Source organism: Camelus bactrianus, chromosome 22 (genome assembly GCF_048773025.1).
Source record: "Camelus bactrianus isolate YW-2024 breed Bactrian camel chromosome 22, ASM4877302v1, whole genome shotgun sequence".
NCBI classification, from domain to species: domain Eukaryota; kingdom Metazoa; phylum Chordata; class Mammalia; order Artiodactyla; family Camelidae; genus Camelus; species Camelus bactrianus.
In genome coordinates this window covers 31,734,420-31,750,145 of record NC_133560.1, presented here as the reverse complement: position 1 = coordinate 31,750,145, position 15,726 = coordinate 31,734,420, and the positions used below count along the sequence as shown (strand labels likewise).

The following is a 15,726-nucleotide window of genomic DNA, read 5'->3' as shown; positions in this document are numbered from 1 at the left end:
AACTCTGGCCCCCAGCCCCTGTCTCTCTGTCGCCTCTGGGGTCGAGGGTCAGGGTGGGAAACCCCCTCGGGAAACCCCCGGGGAGCAGCTGGGGGGAGGGGAAGCGAGGTCTCGGGGCGGCGGGAAGGAGCCCAGGGCGCCACTATTTAAGCCTCCTCCCCGCGGGCCGGGGACAGAGCAGGGGACCGAGCATGGAGCAGGGCGTCTTCCTGCCGCTTCTCCTCCTTCTGGGGCTGCTCCCGCAGGGCCGCGGTGAGTGGGGACCTGGCTCAGGAGAGAAGCGGGGCGCCGCGGAGGTTCAGGGAGGTGATGGGGGATCCTACAGCGGAGGGCCTTGGAGGAGGCACGGCTGGAGGAGGAGGAAGGGGCTGGGGCTGGGGGCGCGGGGCGGGGCTGAGAGCGCCGTCTGCCCGCAGGTGGGCCGCTGGAGGTGGAGCCCCCTGAGCCCGTGGTGGCAATGGCCGTGGGCGAGTCCCGAGAGCTCACCTGCCGCCTGGCCTGCGCAGACGGCAGGGCTGCCTCCGTGCAGTGGCGGAGCCTGGACACCAGCCTGGGCGCCGTACAGTCGGGCGCGGGCATCAGCGTCCTCTCCGTGCGCAACGCCTCGCTGTCAGCTGCGGGGACCCGCGTGTGCGTGGGCTCCTGCGGGAACCTCACCTTCCAGCAGGCCGTGCAGCTCCTGGTGTTCGGTGAGCCCCCGCCCCTCCCGTCGCCTTGGCACCCGGCAGCCCTGCTTTTCCTCTGTCCCTATGCCACCTCTTCCTTGAGGCTTCCCGGATTGCCCACCCTGCCCCAGCTCAAAGCCTGCCCTGCAGGTCCTCCTGAGCCACTCTGCAATCCACTCCCTCCTTCTCGCATTCCCCTTCCTGGCCTCTCAGACTTCACTCCCTTTCCATCCCCAAACCTCCCGCACCCAAACCTCTGCCCTTTCTGCTCTGGACACCTGTCCTGCACCTTATAATTTAGCCACACATGGTGTGGCCACTGGGTTTCCCTGTCCCTGTGCCCCAGCAGTGCCCACTCACCCCCTACCCCACCCCCACACCCCTTCCTCAGGGCCCAGCCCTGACCCTCTGGGCTCAGCCCACCCCCTCCCATCCCTCCCTCCACAGCCTTCCCGAACCAGCTGACTGTGACCCCAGAGGCCCTGGTGGCCGGGCAGGGCCGGGAGGTGGCCTGCACAGCCCACAACATCATGCCTGCTGGCCCGCCTACCAGCCCTGACACCTTCTCCATGTCCCTGCTCCTGGGGGATGGGGAACTGGAGGGGGCAGAGGCCCTGGACTGGGATGTGGAGGAGGAGCCCCAGGAGGGCGAGGACCCGCTGTTCCAAGTGACGACCCGCTGGCTGCTGCCCCCCTGGGGGGCCCCCGCCCTGCACACCCTCCACTGCCAGGCCACCCTGAGGCTGCCAGGCTTGGAGCTGAGCCACCGCCAGCCCATTCCAGGTAAGTCTGCGGGTTCCCGGCTGGGCAGCGCCTCAGTGTCCCCAGGACGCGGGTGAAGTCACAACACCCAGCTCCTAGGAGCCCTGATGGGCAGTGCCCAGCAGCTCTTCTGGAATCTTGGGAGCAACCCACTGCATCCCCATCTGGGCGGGAGCACAGTACCCACCGCAGGGGGAAAAATGCATTCAATTTTTACTCTGTCCCCTGGCGGCAGCCAGAGTGTGGCTTCTTATTCATTCGACAGCTTTCCTGAGCACCTGCCCTGTGCTGGGCCGTAACTTGCTGCCCCTCCTCTGCCCACAGCCTTCTATGGCTCCCACCTCCCTCTGGGTGGAAGCCCAAATTCTCCCTGTGCCCAGGGGCCCCTGCAGAGCTTGCCCTGCCTGTCCCACCGCCTCCCTGCCCTCTCCCCTCCTCCCTTTCCCCCTCACTCACTCTGCTGTTCCCCCAACACCCCAAGTGCGGTCCTGCCCCAGGGCCTTTGCACTGCTGTGTGTTCCACCAGCAATGCTCTTCCCCACACCCACATCTCCCCTGGCTCCCTCTCTCACCTCCCTCGGGTTACCTTCCCAGTGAGGGTTTCTCTGACCTCCCTGTCCAAGGGGTCAACCCCCGCCCCTCACACAGACACACATACGCACAACACACACTCACACACATGAGCTCCTTCTCTCCTGTTGAATGTCTGTTGAGGATCTGTTGACACCTTCTGTCAGCATCTGACATCTCATGTGCTTGCTTTGTTTTTTCCATTATCTGTAGAGACAGACCCTGTTGCCGTGGGTTTTATCCAGATAGGAACGTGTCGCTCCCATTCACAACTGTGTCTCCAGTGGCTAAAACAGTGGCCAGCACATAGTAGGTGTTCAGTACCTACATTTACAGTCTGAATGAATTAATGAATAACCGCTATCACAGTGCCTGGCGCATAGTAGGTGCTCAAGAAATGCTGAACGAACTAACAAAGACATTTAACGTGGGGTCTGGCACACAGTAGGTGCTCAGTTCATTTCATATGTTATTATTAGTTTAACCCACATGTGTCTAATCTGGGACGGGCCCTGCCCGCATCACCAGGCCCCTGGCAGGCTCTCATTAAAAAAGTACAGGTTGATTCTCTGATAGGGCACCTTGAAACTCATGTTAACACGCTGGGGTCATGGGGGCCAGGAAAGATTCTGGATCAAGAAGTAGGAAGGGGCCAGGCAGGGACACAGAGAGAGGGCCTGCAGACAGACCTCCGGGTCTGAGAGATTTCACAGCAGAGCCTACAGATCCCCTCTCGGGGCCTCAGCCTCTTGACTGCACAACAGGGCATCTCCTCATTCCATGGGGGGCACCCTCCCCTCCCGCCTCCCACCCTTTTCCCAATACCCCAAGGCCCTGTGCTCTGGGTACACGGATCGCTCTTCATGCCAGCCCCCCGGGGTAGGTGGCTGTCACCCCACCCCCATTACAGCTGAGGAAAGTGAGACTTGGGGATTTAGACGCTCACTCAGGGTGGAACGGCCACAATGGACCCCGACCCTGCTCCTATCCACCCTGAAATTCACCCAGGATGGGCTTAGAGCAGTTCTGGTCCAACCATGTGGTCCAGATGGAGAGATGCAGGCAGGAGAGGGAGCCTGGGCAGCAGTGAGAACAAATGGCTGCCATTTTCCAGTCCTGCAGGGCCTGACCTCCCCGGAGCCCCCTGCCACGCCCCCCCAAGAGCACTCTGGCACGACCCTCCCGGATCTCCATATCAGGATCCCCCCAGAGCCCCCCACTTCCCCCCGAGAGCACCCCATCACAACCCCTCTGGAGCTCCAAATCACAACCTCCCCTGAGGTCAGCCCCGAGCAGGCCTCCACCCACAGCCCAGGGAGTCCTGGCCTGGCACCTAGAAACAGCTCCACGAGGCCCTGCCACCCGGAGATCCACGAGTCGTCAGCACTGGGGGTTTTGGAGCTATTGTGTGAGGCGGCCTGCGGCCCAGGGGTGGCTGTGCGCTGGACCCAGGCCCCTGGCGGACTGGCAAGTTACGAGACGCGGGAGTCCGGGGCCCAGGCTTGGCTGAGCAGCAGGAGCGCCCTGTGGACCAAGTGCCACCCTGAGGGCTGGTTCCAGTGTCGCCTGGACCCGGGGGGCCAGGTGGCCAACCTGCACCTGGTCCCGGAAACCTGTGAGTCTGGGGTCTGGGGTGGGCACTGGGGGAGCTGGGAGGGAGGGAAATTTGTCAAGGCCTTAGACAAGGAGGCATCCTGCTGGCTTCAGTTTCCCCAGCTGTCCAGTGGGCTCCCCGGACTGCAAGATAACAGCTGCCTAAACGGTGGTGAGAACTATGTTTCCAAGACCGTGTAGATGCCACAGCACTTTGTAAACTCTAAACTACGTGGGCCACGGCAGCCTGTGGAATAGAAACAGAACTAGAACACACCTACTTGGGTAATTTCAGTTTTTCTAGTAGCCACATTCAGGAAAAAAGGAGAAATAAGTTTGATAATATATTTCATCGAACCCAATACATCTCAGGTATTATCACTTCAACATGTCATCTATGAAGAAGCATGAGTGAAATTTTTTTCTTCACATTGGTCTTCAAAATGCAATGTGTTTTACACGGACAGGGCTGTCCATTCAGAGGGGCCATATTTCACAGGCCGTCTGGCCAGTGTCCCCCTCACTGGACAGCCCAGCTCGAACTATAAGATCCTATGTACCTTTCAAAAGACTCACCTTAAAGTCTTTTGGCTATTCCAGGGATTTTTATATGACTCAAAAGATGTTTCAAACCATGAAGTCCTTTGTAAAATTTCAGAGAACTTGGTGAATTGGGGTGCCTTAGGCAGACTGCTGGGCTGCTCCCCCAAAACCTTCAGAAAGGGGTAAGTATTCCGATGTGTCTTTCTCCAGGTTCCTCGCCAACCTCTGCAGCCCTGTGGACCGGCAGCTTGGTTCTGGGGCTGCTTCTCCTGGCGTTCCTCATCTACCACCTGCAGAAACGCTGCCGGCACACCAGCTGATGGCCAAGGCCGCACTCTGGGCCCCCTGCCCTGCCTGGACCACACTGAGGGGGACTTTCCTTCCACTCAGTTGCGACTAGAGGACGTTAGCAGGGTTCTGGGCAGCAGGGGGGCTAACCGTGGGCCCTTTACCCTGATGGCCAACACATCCGGCTTCCCCAGCAGGCTGGGCTTCCCCTCAGTGGAGCCCTGGGGAGCCTCCCCCACCCCAATGGTGCATAGCTAGAGAATAAAGAGCATCTGGTCTGACCTGGGTGGTTCCTGTGATGGTATGAGGAACCTGGAACCCTCTGCTCTAGATGACTCCCCAGAGAGACAAGGAGGGACACACACCCTCACCCTCCTTGGCCAGGGTTGGGCGAGAGGCTTGCCCTCTTCCTGGTGCTTTTCCTGGATGTGGGGACACTGGAACTAAAAGAATAAGTAAAAGTCCTGAAAAGAAGCAGAGAAAAGTATTAGTTGGGAGACAGCAAGGGCAAGGACACAGAAGAGACGTGGCTTGTTAAGGGAAACTGCATCTCTTTTAGGGTAGCTGGGGACTGAGGCGGTAGGAGAGGCGAGGGCGAGGCTGGCTGTAGATTTCAGGGCCTACAGGAACTGGGGAGCTATGGGAGAGTTTACAGCTACGGAGGGTGCAGTGAAAAAGATCCTTCTATTGGTAAGGTAAGGTAACAGCCTGGGACAGGGAACTGGGGACCGTGGGTGGTCCACTCATTCCGCGAACAAGTGCAGTCGGGGGGACTAGTGGCCGCGAGGGCTCAGAGCAGACCCCCTAACCCAGCCTGGAGTGGGGGGAGCCTTTCCCAAAGAGTTGAGCTACAAACTCAGGCGGAGACTGTGTTAAGCTGAAGGCCTGGCTGAGCACAAAGGCTCCGAGGTGAAAGTCAGAAAAGGGCGGGATGGGGGGCGGCGCTTTGTCCCGGAGTATGGGTGGAGCCATCCCGCCCTCGCTCTCCAAGCTTCTTTGGTCACCAAGGATGCTGGTTGCTAGGGGACCATGCTACTAAAGGACTCGCCCACTACCAAGATGGCAACCAGTCCGGCTTCATACCAGAAACCAAGCCCTTCCTAGGGAATCCATCTTGGAGTCGGGCAAAGATTTAGGTTCCGAGCCTAAGCCAGGAAAGCGAACCGACACACGTAAAGAGGAAGCCGGAGAGAGAGTGCCAATTAGAACCAAAGGGAAATGGTGTCCTGAGCTGGTTAGTTCCCAGAGTCTTCCAGGGGGATTCAGGCGCTCTCTGCCCTTAACTAAGATGGCTGCCCCGAGGCGCCAGCGCGCTATGAAATATGGCGACACTTCCGGTCCCGCTGCCCTCAGCGAAGATGGCGACGGTGGAGAAGCGGCGGCTGGCTGTATCCCAGGCGGCCGGTTTCACAGACAGCGGCCGGCCGGGGGCGTCTCGAACGGCGGCGATGACCGAGAGTGAGGAGGACTTCCTGCGGCAGGTCGGGGTGACGGAGATGCTGCGCACGGCCCTGCTGAAAGTGCTGGAGGCGCGACCCGAGGAGCCTATCGCCTTCCTGGCGCACTACTTCGAGAACATGGGCCTGCGCTCGCCTACAAACGGCGGCGCCGGGGAGCCACCGGGCCAGCTCCTGCTGCAGCAGCAGCGACTGGGCCGCGCGCTGTGGCACCTTCGCCTGGCTCACCACTCCCAGAGGTGCGGGGCGGGGCCGGTCCTGGGCGGCTAGGGGCCGCGGCCGGACTTCAACTCCCAGCGTGCTCCGCGCGGCTCCCCCGCCCTTGGCGCCCGAGCGCGAGGCATGCTGGGAACTGTAGTCCGCTGCACATGTGGCGGGATGGGCGCAGACCTTGACGGGCTGGAGGTCCCCAGCGTGGCACCTAGCTGAGTGCTTGCGTCGATAGCTCTGGCCCACTTCGTCTTTTATGATGCCTCTTTGCAGGTGCTGAGTTCCCCCTTGCAGCCCACTCCACTTTTGAAAGTCATGGAGCCCAGAAAGGACTTAGCCCAAGGTTGCAGAGCAATTCTCTGAGCCAGGTCCCTCCTAGCAGCCTCGTTAACAGCATTGTAGCATCCCCGTCCGTTAAGCCAGAAAATGAGTATTTGTAGGTCTGGGCCGTGGAGACACAGAGAAAACCAGTCACCCAAGGCCCCTACCCTAGGAGTAGGCCCCCAGCAGGCACCGAGGAAGGGGCCTGCGCGACACACAGGGAAAGGTGTTTCAGTCACGAGGCAAGCAAGTGCACTGGCCTGGAAGCTGTAGTGCTGCCGTGAAGGACCCACTGGGGGAGGGAAGGCAGTGGATGCTTCCTGTGGCTGAAGCATGGTGGGGTGGAGGGGATGGCTTCCCCCACCCCACCCCGCCCCGCCCCGCCCATCTCTGAGCCCAGGGAAGGGGGCTGAGGAACATGCTTTGAGTGAGTGGTCCGCGTCCAGAGGATGGGAAGAAGTTGACACGCAGCATCAACCAGATAAGGTCACGGCTGGATGTGGCTGGGCTGGGTCTTAGGTTGGGGGTGGGGGTGGATTCCCAGAAGCAGGGCCTGAGGCTAGCATTCACGTGGGGGTAATTTTAAGAGGTCGCTCCCCAGAGAACCCATGGAGGAGGAGGAGGCCAAGCAAGGGAGAGTTTCAGTCTGACCCCCAGCACTCCCTGCCCACAGACCCCCCTCCCAAGAGAGTCAAGGTGCAGACCCCAAGAGAAGGGAAGCACAGAGAGGCTGGGAAGGGAGCCAGGGTGTGGAAGGGGCGTGGAGAGGAGCACCAGATCTCCACCACAAGGGGAGGGGAGAGCAGGGTGTCCAAAGTGACAGCCAGGAAAAGCTGCAGGATGGCCGGGGCCACCCCTGAGATGGGGACCTAGGGAGGGGAGTGGGCTGGTGGGTGTCCATGTGCTCAGCGCAGGCTCTGAAGGTTGAGCTGCTGGGTTTGCTGGGGCCGAGGTGGCAGGGGTTGTGCACGAACAGTCTCAGGTGGTCTGTGAGATGGGAAGTCACTGGTTTGGGGAAATTTCCAGAGTTGCTTGGGGACTATTCATTCAGGGTCTGGGTAAACCTCGCAGCAGGAAGGTGGACAGTCGGGTCTGCAACTGAGACATGTGACTGCTACAGGAGGTTTGTCACCTGGGAGGGCTAAGACCCCAGGCACTGACTTCAAGGAGCCCCAGCTCAGAAAACCCACAGAAAAGCATGAGAAGGCAGACCAGACATGAAGGAGAGAACTAGAAGAGAGTGACATTCCAGGACATCCTCCAAGGAGGAAGAAAGTCAGTGGCAGGACCACCATGTACAGTTGTTCAGGTCGCGCACTGTGCAAGCCACTCACCCCCCCCCCATAGACATCACAGACAAGAACATTTATATGAAGGCTTTTTGTAGAGCTTTTTCCCTGATTCACACAGAGACACCTTGTGGGCTGGCAGTGGCCCTGTGTCCGATGGCCCGATAGATGAGGGCTGGGAAGTGTCTGATGGATTTAGAGCCAAGGGGGCTGTTTGAGATTCCTAGAGCTGCTGTAACAAATGACCACAGACTTGGGGACTTGAAACAACAGACGTGTATCCTCCACTGTTCTGGAGGCCAGAGTCTGAAATCAAGGTGTGTCAGGGCTGTGTTCTCTCTGGAGGCTCCAGGGGAGGGTCCTTCCTGCCTCTTCCGGCCCCTGGGGGCTCCAGGTGTCCTGGGCTTGTGACTGCTTCCCTCCCATCTCTGCCTTGTCTTCCCCACGGCTTCTCCGTGTCTCTGTCCTCTCTCTTAATAGGACACTTGGCATTGGATATAGGGCCACCTCATCTCCAGATCCTGAGCTGATCACATCGGCAGAGACCCCATTTCCAAATATGGTCACACTCACAGGTGCTGGATGGACCTACATTCAGGGGATGCTGTGCACAGCACTTCAGGGGTGCTGGAGCCAGGGGCTGGTGACAGTTGGGAGAGGAGGGGCACAGAGGGTGAGTGGCAGGTGCTGGTGGCTGATGTGCCCTGGCACCTGGGCTCACCTGGTCTCCCAAGAGACAGAGCCAGTGGTGAACTCAGAAGGTGGGGTCGCAGCCAGGAGCCCCTTATCCTTGGCCGATGGGCGAGAAGCGGAAGCCAGGCCAGGTGAGTCCTGGATTTCGGAGATAGGTGGTCCCTCCGTCAGGCAGCTTTGTCCTGACGCCAAGGGGTTGGCTGGGGCGTCCTGGGGCTGTTCTTGAGAGCATCACCAGCATGAAAGATTTGGGGAGAACTCAACCAAAATGAGAGATTTGGGGAGAGCACAACCAAAATGAGGCCAGCCTCTGCTGGCATCTCAAGAAATCAAAAGCTCTGGCTGCTAGGACTGGTGATGGCAGCTTTGACATTCTACTGGCCCCCAGAGCACAAGCAGGACTGTCCCAGGACTGGCTGAGGCCACCTGGGCACTGTGGCCTGAAGGCCTCCCTCTGAGCCACTGAGTGCTCAGAGGTTCAGCAAGAGTGCGACCCCTGCAGATCCTGTGGACCCAGAAAACACGCGGAAGCACCAAAGGGTCTATGCCAGTCTCAGCTCAGAGCATCCTCTAGGGAGCATGCCGGGCACTGGGGGGTGTGGAGCCGCATCCCTGACTCCACCCACTCGATGCCAGGAGCCACCCCCAGCCGTGACAACCACAGATGTCCCCAGAGTCCCCTGGGGTCAGAATCTCCCCTGGCCAGACCCCTGGGTTAGGGATTTCACTGGCCCCAAGAGACTGCATTCATGACCCTCTGACCTCTGAGGTCCTCGGGTGCTGCACACATTTAAGTACATACCTGAGTGAGAGGGAGGCGGGGGTGACTCAGAGCTGGGAGTCACCTTGGTTTACAACGTCTGACTCAGTGGGAATTCATGCGGGTGTCTGGTGTGAGCAGGGAGAGAACCGAATTTCTTTCCAAATAGTTAACCAGGGTCTCTCCCCCTGGGCACTGCTGACATGGGGGCTGGGTCACACTCTGGGGGGGGGGGCACCCTGTGGGTGATGGGCAGCATCATCCCGGGCCTCCAGCCATCCAGTGGTGACAACCAAAACTGTCCCCAGATATCACCCAGTGTCCCCTGGGGGCGGAGTCACCCCCATTGAGAGCCCCCAGTCCACAGTGGAAAATCTCCGTGTCTGTTTCTGGACACAATCCATAAATCGGTTCCTTTTAAACAAACGCGCAGATGGTTTGCAAACTGCTGGGTGTGGGGCTGACCCGAGTGGAGCCTCAGTTGTGCCCAGGCCCCACTGCACAGACAGGGAAACTGAGGGCCAGAGCCTAGGCCGCCAGGACGGTTCAGCAGGTGGCATGGGCGCCCCCTCGTGGCTGGGAGCTGCCAGGGGGAACCCCAGGGAGGACGGATGGGAGGCGGGGCCTAGAGGTTGAGTTTGGCCTTCCTCTGGGCTGCCCGCCTGATCCTCCAGTCTCACTGGGTGTCACTGCTCCTCCATGAGTCTCCCTGCCCACGGGGCCAGAAGCCTGTGGTCACCAGCATCCAGGCAGTGGCTGAGCTGCAGCACTGGTTACAGCTAATGACAGGTACACATGGGGCCCCTCCCACATGCCAGGCACAGTCTGAAGCACTTGGCCCAAAACTTACCCTCTGCCCTCCCAAGAATCCTGAGATTCGGGGATTAGGACCCTCTTTTTCCAGATGAAGGAAGCAAAGAGCGCAGGGTCCTCAAGAGGCAGCTGATCCTTGGTGTGTCCCTCGGCCCCCAGCCGTTGCAGCCCCAGGCAGCCCGTCTGGGACTGACATGGCCATATGCCAACAAATCTTTACAGAAACAGGCAGCAGCCAGGTTTGAGCCACATCTGTGGTTCAACTCTTGGCCTGTGCGAGGAGGAAAGGTGGGCACGGTGTCTGGCCCCAGAGAGCCTGTCAGTGCAGGCATCATCAGCGGGAGGGCCGCTGGAGAGTCCGTGGGCAGGTGCCCGTTGGTTGAGTCATCAGACGATCCTCGGCCCCCTGGGCAGCGTTCTGGGCACTGGGGCTGTAACAGTGACCAACAGATAAGCCCCCTGATGTGGACTCCTGGGCAGATGTGGGAGAGAGGAAACTCCTGAGGACCCCAGACAGTGGGTCTAATGTGATGACCGCCAGGAAAAAAAGTAGAGGAAGAGGTCAGGGAGTTGGGGAGGCCCCTCTCCCCCAGAGAGGCAAAGACTGGGAGGAGCCTGGGGAGGTCTGGGGAAGCGCACTCCAGGGAGGGCATAGCTGGTGCACAGGCCCTGAGGTTGTACGGGCCTGGTGTGCTGGAGGAGGAGCTGCGGGGCAGGGGCCGAGGGTGGGGCGGGGCGGGGCGGGGCTCTGCCCGGCTGGCCCAACGTCCCGGTCCGCCCCGCAGGACAGCCTTCAACAACAACGTCGGCGTGGCCTACGAGTGCCTGAGCGCCAGCGGGCGCAAGAAGAAGCCGGGGCTGGACGGGCGCACGTACAGCGAGCTGCTGAAGCGCATCTGCCGGGACGGGGAGGCCCCTGAGGAGGTCGTGGCGCCCCTGCTGCGCAAGATCCAGTGCCGAGACCACGAGGCTGTGCCGCTGGCCGTCTTCCGCTCGGGGATGCTCACCTGCTTTGTGCTGCTGGAGTTCGTGGCGCGCGCCGGCGCCCTCTACCGGCTGCTGGAGGACCCGGGCCTGGCCACGGCCGACCGCCGCGTGGGCCAGGCGGTGCTGGACACCCTCGAGGGGGCCCTGCAGGCCAGCGACGACACCGCGCCCGCGCGCTACCTGGAGGCCGGCTCACGCCTGGGGCCCGACAGCCTGGCACTGGCCATGGACCGCGCCCTGGTGGCCCGGCGGCCCAGCGCCCCCATGACCCGGGAGGAGTTCCTGGAGAAGGCCACCGCCCTCTTCATTGCCAAGGTCAAGCCGGTGGGCTGAGCCCTTCCCTCGACTGCTGCCACCTGCGCCCAGAGCTGGGGCCCTGAAGGTCCGGCTGGCTGCTCCCGGCTGGAACATAGTCCGGGGCCAGGACTGGGATGTCCCTGCATGCCAGCGGGCTAGGGGGAGCCCCCCACCACCACCAGCTTCCTACCTGAAATGATGTCCCAGCCCCCTTCAGGCGGAGGCCAAAGCTCCCTCTCCGGACTCCCGCCAAGGCCCCTCTTATCCACAGAAATAAAGTCTGTTACCGAGGCTGACCTGGTGTGTGTGCGCGCTGCCCCAGCCCCAGCCTTGTCTCACCGCCGCCCGGAAACCCCATGGCATCCCAGGCTTTATGGGGGCTGAGGGCACTGGGCACCCAGCAGCCCAGAGACCCAGGAGGCACGGCCAGCTCCTTACGAGCGCCAAGCAGTTCCTCCCCAGCCTCTGTCCCAGAAGTCAGCTGGGCTGACAGTCACGCCCGCAATGGTGGAAACTACTGAGACACCCTAAGCCCTGCTGTGTCTGGGCTCACGCTGCCCTAGGGGGAAGGCAAACCACTGCCCACAGGTGGGGAGACCGAGGCCCAGAGGAGGGACAGTCCCAGCACCAGCAAGGGTGCCACCCAACGCAGGCCCGCACTCGGCACCCCAGACCCAACGCTGCCTCCGCCTCCACCGCTGCCGTCAGGTCCGTCAGGGGTCCAGGCGCACCTGCGAGGTTCACCAAGCACCCCACAGAGTGGCTTCCTGGAGGCAGGATGCCAAGGGAGCAGAGTCCCAGCCCAGAACAATTCCTGCTGGGTGACTTCACTCTCTTGGCCTAAGCTTCCTCCTCAGTTAAATAGGACTCAGGACAGCCCCTATTTTGATTGAGGGCGATCACATGGGGACAGAATCTAAAGCCCTTCACAAGCTGCTGAAGGCGGGACCACCTTGCCTCCCAGGTCCCAGCACCTGCCCTTGGCCTCTGGCAGGTAATCAGAGAGCCCACGGATTGCAGCTGTGTTCTCCAGTTACAGCTTTCTTTGTGTTCCCACCTGCTCTTCCAGACTCTCCCACCCCCTGCAAGGGGCTGATGAGAGGCGGGATCCGTGTCCCCCTCCTTGAACTTGATGGCTTTTGTGACAGACAGTACACAGCTTCCGCCCCGCGGGTGCTTCCAGGACATGACACCCACATTGTGAGGACGCGCAGGCCACGTGGAGGTGTTCCAACTAGCAGCTCCTGCTTTGCAGGTCTGTGAGCTGAATAAATGGTTGTTACTGTTTTCAGCCATGAAGTTTTGGGGTCATTTGTTATATAACCACAAACAGCGTACCGCTCAGTAAGCATGGTGCTCCGGAAATGCGCCTGAAGCCTCAGCCACCTGGGATGAGCATTTAGGGGCTAGACAGCCTCAGCGAACCAGAGGTGGCAAGGCCCCCGCCAAGAGCTTGCGGCCAGGCGCAGCACCTGCTTTAAGTGCAGGCCAGGAGCAGGCCACATGGCACGGTGGGCTCGCAGGCCCCAGCAGCTGCTGGTCAGTCTGTGGTCCCACTGGGGACCACTGGGGAACCTCTCCCTCCTGGCCGTCGGAAACTGGGCTGCTTAGGGTGAAGCCGGTGTCACTGGTACCACCAGACCTCCTTCCCAGCTGCCGTGGCTCACAGCTGTCCCTCCACAGAGATGGACCCCAGCCCAGGAGGCACCATCCCCCATCTCAGGCAGGAGTGGCCAATGAGTGACCACCAGCCCTAAAGCTGGTCCCCTTGCCTCAGGTGGACCTGACTCTGGGGGCAGCTCACCCTCCAGGGCCCCCAGGTCAGGCTGAGGCCAACTCCAGCAGGGGTCACCCCTTGCCCTGTCCAGTTTCCCTCACTGCCTCCCCTGAGTCGCCATCATACCTGGTCTTGGGTCCAGAAGTCCTGCTATGACCTTTGCCTGGGGAAGCTGAGCTGTCCTGCTTACCTGACCTCACAGCAGGGTGGACCCTCAGTCTCCCTGTCATCCACACCCCCGCCACTGGGGTGGTCTCTCCATAGCCCCCTGGAAGGCTGCCCCTCTTCCCCTGCTTCCCTGTGGAAGGCGCCCTCCTGCTCTCCTGGGGCCTCTCCTCTCCTCATGCTTCCTCCTCATTTGGCATCTCCTGGGCCCACGGCTTCGATTACTGCCTGGTCACCAAGGAGTCTCAAATTCACGCTTCTGGCCCCACCCTGCCCTACTGCAGCCCTGGAGAGCCAACCACCTGCTGGGTGTCTCTTCAAGGACATCCCAGGTCTGCCATGTCCAGCATGGAGCCTCTGGTCGGCCTCCCTGATCCTGGGACTCCTCTGGAGCATGTGGTCTCTGAGGAAGCCCCGGTCCTCCCAGGACAGGGGCTGGGCCTGGGTGCCTCCCCTGCCCCCTTAGCTGGCCCTTCTCTGCATCCTGTTGGTTGCACATCATAGCTTCATTCTGCCTGATCCTCCCCACACTGGTCCAGCCCACAACCTCACCCACCTGGGCAACCCCACCAGCCCCACCAGCCAGTAGGAGTGCGCCAGGCACCTTCACCTCAGTGATTGGCTCAGGAACAGCATGTGACTCCAGCTGGCCAATGAGATGCAGCCCTGGGACTTTTTCTGGGGTGGCTGAGCTCGGAGGACCTGGGCCTAGATTCTGGAGCCACCTGCTCACCACATGGCCTATAAACAAAGTGAGTTCTCAGGAAAGATGAGCCAAGACACTCCCCAGCCTCTTTTCTTGCCTCTGTCCCTCACTCTGCCCCAGGCACACTGGTCTCTAGCTGGTCCAGTGTGTCCCTACCTCAGGCCTTTACACGTGCTGGTCCTTCTCCCTCTAACACTGTTCCTCCTGACTCACTCCGTTCTGGTCTCTGCTCAAATATCACCTCCTCAGCAATGCCTCCCTGGCCTCCTAATCAAAATAACCCTCCTGCCCCCGCCCCTGTTGCTACTGCTTCACTGTGCTTCATTTTCCTCCGCAGCAATTACTGCTACCGGAAGTTGCTTACTTATTTATAGCTTGCTTAAGTCCCTTCTCCCTGCCTCTCCGAGGGCAGGAGTTTTTACTTATTTTATTCACTACTGTACCTCTGGCACCTAGATTTGTCCGTGGAAGGCCATGAACCAATTAATCAATTTTCCAGAGGAAGAACCTGACGCTCACAGAGGTGAGGGTACTCACTTCCTGTGGCTGTTGTAACAAATCACCACAAAGTCAGTGACTTAAAACAATGCAAGTTTGTGACCTTACAATTCCAGAGGTCAGAAGTCCTAAAATCCAGACATGAGAAGGGCTAGTCCCTCTGGAGGCTCCAGAGGAGATTCGGGTCCTGCCTTTTCTAGCTTCTAGAGGCACTGCATCCCCGGCTCACGGCCCCTCCCTCCACCCTCACCACCAGCAGAGCAGCATCTCCCGTCTCTCTCTGACTCTGACCCTCCCACCGCTGCGGGATTGCTCTGGGCCCACCTGGATAACCAGGACATCCCCTTCTCAAGGTTCCTTCTCTCAGGCGAGGTCGCACGTTCCCAGGCTCTGGGGTCAGGATGTGGACGTCTGCTGGGCATTATTCTCTGCCACAGTGCGTAACTGTGTCCCAGATTGCACAGCCTGAAAGAGGCAGAGCTGACCCTGAAGCCTGTTCTGTCATGTCCAGAGTACACCCACATGTAGCCTTTGTCCCCGGCTCCATGGCCCTCTCCCCCATCAGGGGCCACATTCTCTCCCAGGCACCCCTTTTCTTCACCCCTACAGCCCCTCTGTCTCCTGAGATGATGCCTGTCCTAACAGGCACAACTGCAGCAAGATGCTATTGTGCAAGTCTCCATAACATGTTCCAGCTCTATGCTAAGAGCTTTTCAAGTATTCCCTCACGTCACCCATTTTACAAATGAACAGGTCCATTTGAGGCCCACTTCCAAAGTCCTAGCAGAACCTAGATCTGAATTCAGGGCTCTCCTGTGACATGTGATGGAAGACTCAACTCAGACTGCCTTATAAGAAAAGAAGTAATTCATTAACTTGCACCATTGCAAGGGGAATCAGGCATGGCTGGATCCAGGAGCGCAAATAGGGTCATCAGCACTTTCTCACCAGTCAGCTTGGCTTTCCGGAGCCAACTTTGTTCACAGGCCTCATCGTGGTGATAAGGTGGTCCAACAGCTCCAGGCCCAGCTGAGGCACCCCAGCACTGTGTCCCCAGAAAAAGTCCCAGGCTGCAACTCATTGGATGGCTGAATCGCATGCTGTTTCTGAACTAAGCTCTGCAGCCAGGGGACTTGAAGCTCTCTAACTGGATGACCCAATTCCAACCTCAAAGACTAAGAGTGGAAGTCCCCAGGGAAAAACTGAGGTGCTATGTCCAGAGAACAGGCAAAACCCCAGATGTCCATCCCTCCAGGGTGTTTCATAGCCTGAGGTGCAGGCTTTCCTGGGGCAAGGGGGGAGGCCCCACTTGGGACCAGCTAGAGGGCCAGA

At 59.9% G+C, this 15,726-nt stretch overlaps 2 protein-coding genes across 3 annotated transcripts; both read left to right on the top strand.

Moving 5' to 3' along the window:
• The first annotated feature begins 97 nt into the window (after positions 1–97).
• MADCAM1 (mucosal vascular addressin cell adhesion molecule 1) lies at positions 98–4,702 on the top strand. Of its 2 annotated transcripts, none has more exons than XM_074351407.1 (5): positions 98–252; positions 417–689; positions 1,113–1,448; positions 3,112–3,612; positions 4,344–4,702. In XM_074351407.1, the coding sequence occupies exons 1-5, from the start codon at positions 192–194 to the stop codon at positions 4,451–4,453; spliced, it is 1,281 nt and encodes a 426-aa protein (XP_074207508.1). In that variant the 5' UTR covers positions 98–191; the 3' UTR covers positions 4,454–4,702. The 2 variants fall into 2 exon arrangements, with proteins under 2 accessions (XP_074207508.1, XP_074207509.1); XM_074351408.1 differs by having other exon boundaries at positions 105–252; positions 507–689.
• Positions 4,703–5,754: 1,052 nt separating this feature from the next.
• On the top strand, positions 5,755–11,539 carry TPGS1 (tubulin polyglutamylase complex subunit 1). The gene is made up of 2 exons (XM_010966603.3): positions 5,755–6,117; positions 10,750–11,539. The coding sequence occupies exons 1-2, from the start codon at positions 5,780–5,782 to the stop codon at positions 11,282–11,284; spliced, it is 873 nt and encodes a 290-aa protein (XP_010964905.2). The 5' UTR covers positions 5,755–5,779; the 3' UTR covers positions 11,285–11,539.
• The last annotated feature ends 4,187 nt before the right edge of the window (positions 11,540–15,726 follow it).

Bases quoted from the DNA above. Each gene is read 5' to 3' on its own strand.
- MADCAM1 (XM_074351407.1), top strand. From the start codon at position 192: ATGGAGCAGGGCGTCTTCCTGCCGCTTCTCCTCCTTCTGGGGCTGCTC. The intron at 1,449-3,111 runs GTAAGTCTGCGG...GCCATTTTCCAG, and splicing joins CCACCGCCAGCCCATTCCAG to TCCTGCAGGGCCTGACCTCC. The intron at 3,613-4,343 runs GTGAGTCTGGGG...GTCTTTCTCCAG, and splicing joins GCACCTGGTCCCGGAAACCT to GTTCCTCGCCAACCTCTGCA.
- TPGS1 (XM_010966603.3), top strand. From the start codon at position 5,780: ATGGCGACGGTGGAGAAGCGGCGGCTGGCTGTATCCCAGGCGGCCGGT. The intron at 6,118-10,749 runs GTGCGGGGCGGG...TCCGCCCCGCAG, and splicing joins CTGGCTCACCACTCCCAGAG to GACAGCCTTCAACAACAACG.